Raw genomic sequence first — 4794 nt, forward strand, 5'->3', positions numbered from 1 at the left:
CATTAACTTCTACATACATACATACATACATTATGTCATATTGCATTAAAGTAGGGTGGATGGCATGTATGTATGTGATGTATGTATATAGCTGCTGGCCATTTGTGCCAAATTCCTCTGAAAATACTGACCGCAAGCAAAGTATCGATTACCTTTAACTTTGACCTCTGTTTGTGTGTTGGAGACAACATTGGATTAGCAAATGGTTAGCAGGGATAATCGGACAGCGATAGCCACAAAAAGGTGCTATTAAACGAACAAACACCGCTGAAACAGACTACATGGGCGGGTTAGTTTACACGTCACGCCACACCAGCGGAGACATAGACTGGGGGAGACTTCAATCGGGTAGTTGGGGTAACAGCTGCAAACGAGTTCTTTTCCGGCTGGTTTAACTGAACCTTGAACTTTGATTGTTATTTTAGGCGTTTCAATTACGAAAGAAGTGAAATACTCAGGCAAGGCATACATGCAACTCCTTCCAATACACGCCGACGCGTTAACTGGCAGTGAAAACATATTTTTTTTTTTTTTTGTTTCAGGGTATATGACAAATTTTTTAAACAAAATAAATTTGCTACAAATTGCACAAAATTATATGGTGGCAGTTGCAGTGCAGTCTGGTTAAATTGAAAACAAAAATAATGCACATAAAGATTTTAGCAAATTGCGAGAGTTTGCGCACTTCAACTGTTGCGCTCAAGTGTCGTCGCCTACATGTTCTTCCCTCCTATACTTTCTCAAAGTCATCCTAGTTTGTTCAAATTTCTGTCATTCATGCCTTTACATCCGCGCTCCCTTCTTGCCATCTGCCGCACACCATTCTACTCGATCGCTTGAATCACCTGCTCGATAGTGTCCTCTGAGATCGACAACGTCTGCACTTGCTCATCCAACTCTCTTTCATTCACCTCCTCTTCGACGTCACCGTCATCCTCGTCATTTTGACCGGCTGTCCGCTTTGCTGCTTTCTTGCTGACGCGTCTGAAGACGGTATGCCAATAGCTGGAAATGGAGTTCTTCAATGACTGCCGACTTGGTGCGCTGTCCATGAAGTTCTCGGTATTGGCGTGTTCCACTGCACCCCGCACAAGAGAAGATCAGAAAAATTTACAATCAACAATTAGTTGCTTACAGACATTAGGTAAACGCCATTTTGACGCACCGATTCGAGTGACGCCACCTAGTCGCAAGTTAAAACGCCGCTGGTGTTCCTTTTTCGGTTTCTCCACTTCGTCATCTTTTTCCAGTCCACTACCGCCACTAGCATCCTTATCAGTATTGTCCTTCGACCGTCTACCATCCTCGGGCATTACCTCACTGGAGCTGGTTGGAAGCTCTTCCCCCGCGCTGTGTCGCTTATTTGTTAATTTGAAAAAACGCTTTAACGAATTTGCCTTCGAATTTCCGGTTTTAAGTGTCTCAGGCGTAGAGTCGCCATGTTCTTCGATCCCCGAAAGTGGAACGTCGCGCATTGGCTGTGTTGCGGATATGCCTTGAGACATTCTGATCGGCGATTAGTTTTGTTATTATTGTTATTGATATTTGAAAGTAAAATTTCAAGAATAGAAAGATGATTTATGAGTTTTTTTCTTGAAAATTTTAAATCCCACACAGAAACGAAAGTAGACAGGTATTTCAAAAATATGTATATAGGCGATTGAAGAAAAAAGCGGTTAAGTGTTAATGATGAAGATCGTTTGGTTAAAATTAAGCGAAGACAATTTTTTTCTCATATTTTTCTCAACGGTGGAAATTCTATGTTAAAGCAAAATGAAAAATTTCCTAAGAGTTTGCGTTGGTTCGTTCTTGCGGCAGGCTGAGAAGATTATGTGTATTGGAACGAGTTTCGTCATCCCTTTGGTTTGGTCTGTAAACCAAATTTGGCAAAGGGATGAAAAAAAATTCCTTGCTGAATTCACACATACGTACATAGACCATTAATCTTTGAAATCCATCAATTTTAAATAAGTGACATAGCGTTCTCTTGTTGTTGCTTCGTAAAGCCTGATAAGAACTTGTCAATACAAAAATAGTGTTGAAACGCACGCAACGCAAGACGGCTTGTAATGTAAAAATTATTAGTTTAGGTTGGTTGAAGTGGCTAAAGAGCAGCACCTACCTACTCAGAGGCCAAGAATAATGGCACTGAGATAACATTTCCTGAATATCTACTAATCTCCTTCGATGCTAGGAGCTCTTATTTCCGCCTGTGAGATACCAGCAAGTTTTGCAAGGTTTACCAAGAGTTCGTAATCTTCTGGCTTGCAAAATGCCACGCGCTCCCGATCCGAGAGGGTCCTGGCCCAAGAGACCGAGAGCTCAGAAGTATCCTAACAATGTTATGATTTTTTAATACTTAAAATCAATTAAAGTAAGACACAACTAAATACCATATGAGCATTTCCACAGAATGGTCAACCAGGACCGTGTACTAAAATGAGCAATCAGTTGTATGGGAGCTATAAGTTATAGTAGACCGATTTTGACGGTTCCGACAAATTATTAATACATTATAAAAATACACTTGCTTACCAAATTTCAGTCGGATATCTCGAAAACTGAGGGACTGAGGTTCTGATCATTTTGACAAACGTTTATGTGAGTCTATATCTTCTTCTTCCGGTACTTACAAATATTGGACCAAATTTATAATATTCGTACGTTCGCACGCGCGTGTTTTTGCTAACATGTTGAAAAATAAAAATCTAAAGAAATACTTAACAAAATTCTATCCAAACATAAAAAAATTAATAAAAATTTATGTTTTCCTTATTTTTTGAACTTAAAAAGCGTACGAACGTATGGTTCGCGACCGTTGGAAATGCCCATATACNATCCCTTTGGTTTGGTCTGTAAACCAAATTTGGCAAAGGGATGAAAAAAACTTCCTTGCTGAATACACACATACGTACATAGACCATTAATCTTTGAAATCCTTGTTGTTGCTTCGCAAAGCCTTGTTGTTGCTTCGCAAAGCCTGATAAGAACTTGTCAATACAAAAATAGTGTTGAAACGCACGCAACGCAAGACGGCTTGTAATGTAAAAATTATTAGTTTAGGTTGAAGTGGCTAAAGAGCAGCACCTACCTACTCAAAGGCCAAGAATAATGGCACTGAGATAACATTTCCTGAATATCTACTAATCTCCTTCGATGCTAGGAGCTCTTATTTCCACCTGTGAGATACCAGCAAGTTTTGCAAGGTTTACCAAGAGTTCGTAATCTTCTGGCTTGCAAAATGTCACGCGCTCCCGATCCGAGAGGGTCCTGGCCCAAGAGACCGAGAGCTCAGAAGTATCCTAAATAAAAATCTAAAGAAATACTTAACAAAATTCTATCGAAACATAAAAAAATTAATAAAAATTTATGTTTTCCTTATTTTTTGAACTTAAAAAGCGTACGAACGTATGGTTGCGACCGTTGGAAATGCCCATATAAATATACTTTATTTTATGTCGTCCTGCTTTCCTTAGGTATGTACTGCATTAGTGTTATTTGTTCCAATTCTTGTGCCTACAGCTAGTGCTGAACAATCATTTCCGAAACTAAAATTAATGAGAACCTATTTGTGAAACTCTATCGGACAAGACAGGCTACGTAACTTGACTATTCTATCTATTCAAAATTCTATGGCTCTATCTTTAAACTTTGATGATGTTATAGATTCTATTGCAGAACAGAAAGTCGGAGAAAAGAAATTTTATTAATAGATAAATATCTTATCAAAATTAAATTGTTATTTCATTATAAATTTGTATGTATAAACCCAGGTTCTTGAGAATAAAATTTTATTAGATATTTAACTGAAATGCGCACATTATTGTTAATAATAGTGTTGGGTAATTACTTAAGTGGTTTATTAAAATTAAATTACAACGTGACGATTTTTACTGGGAGGGCCCCAATTTGTATAGTGAGCAGCTCATTAATTACAAAATTTTTATGGAACCAAGGACTTGAATTCAATAAAACTTGACGCGTGTGGAAGCAAAGGGAAAACACAAAAGAGAATGCGATAAACAAGGCTTTCAAGACTTGACGACGTGTCTGAAAGAGGACTAACTAACTAGATATCCGAAATTCACTTTTAGTTAGTTGCGGCTTTTTTGCATTTCAGCAACGATGTGTGATAGGTCCTTTCTATATTAAGGTAACGATATGTACAGCGCAAAAAGTTAAGGGAGATCAAAAGTCAATTAGATCTTAATCAAAACTCCATCAGCTGAAAGCTGCCCAAAAGCTCTTCTACCTATGGTATCACAATGTGCTATGTACCAAAAATATAGTTATGGTTTTGGTTATGATGATATAAAGGTAGGTCTACTGGCCTATTTCACCGCGACCACTGCCTCCTTTTTCAACTTTAGTTGTATAATATCGATATCGCTGAGCGTGTAGTCGTTTAAAAGGCTGGCTCTGCAATGAGCTAGCAGATGCCTGTACTACGGAGGCCAAACATAGCGAACTGTTAGTACTCCACATAATGAGCACACAGATTGAGTTATTTTCTCACTGAAGCAAAGCAACTTCTTTGATTGATGGTGTCCCTCTAACTTGTCCCAATGGCTAGCAGTGCAGGATTCTGCCAACTTGTTGAGGTCTCTCTAGGTATCATTGTTGTTGAATCCAAGTAATTTGTTAGGCTCAACAAATGGTGTGTATGTCTTTTTTAGCTTGAAAGTCCGCTGTTTCATTACTATCATACCACTCATCGTGCAGCCACGTGGGGTTTCTACTCCAATCTCCACGAATAGGAAATATTTTTGTTCGTTAAGCTAAGGATGGGATCAA

General features: G+C 38.6%; 1 protein-coding gene across 1 annotated transcript; it reads right to left on the bottom strand.

Annotated features, from left to right (window-relative positions):
- Positions 1 to 824: 824 nt before the first annotated feature.
- LOC108374842 (uncharacterized) lies at positions 825 to 1505 on the bottom strand. Its single transcript, XM_017630877.1, has 2 exons — positions 1166 to 1505; positions 825 to 1078 (listed from the first exon to the last, which is right to left on the bottom strand). The coding sequence occupies exons 1-2, from the start codon at positions 1503 to 1505 to the stop codon at positions 825 to 827; spliced, it is 594 nt and encodes a 197-aa protein (XP_017486366.1).
- Between the last annotated feature and the right edge of the window lie 3289 nt (positions 1506 to 4794).

The sequence above is a fragment of the Rhagoletis zephyria genome, unplaced genomic scaffold (assembly GCF_001687245.7).
Source record: "Rhagoletis zephyria isolate East Lansing unplaced genomic scaffold, Rhagoletis_zephyria_1.1 Rzeph_scaffold_08185, whole genome shotgun sequence".
Lineage (NCBI taxonomy): Eukaryota > Metazoa > Arthropoda > Insecta > Diptera > Tephritidae > Rhagoletis > Rhagoletis zephyria.

Coding starts and splice junctions, on each gene's coding strand:
- LOC108374842 (XM_017630877.1), bottom strand. CDS start 1,505: ATGTCTCAAGGCATATCCGCAACACAGCCAATGCGCGACGTTCCACTT. Junction 1,079..1,165: donor AGGTGGCGTCACTCGAATCG/GTGCGTCAAAAT, acceptor TGCGGGGTGCAG/TGGAACACGCCAATACCGAG.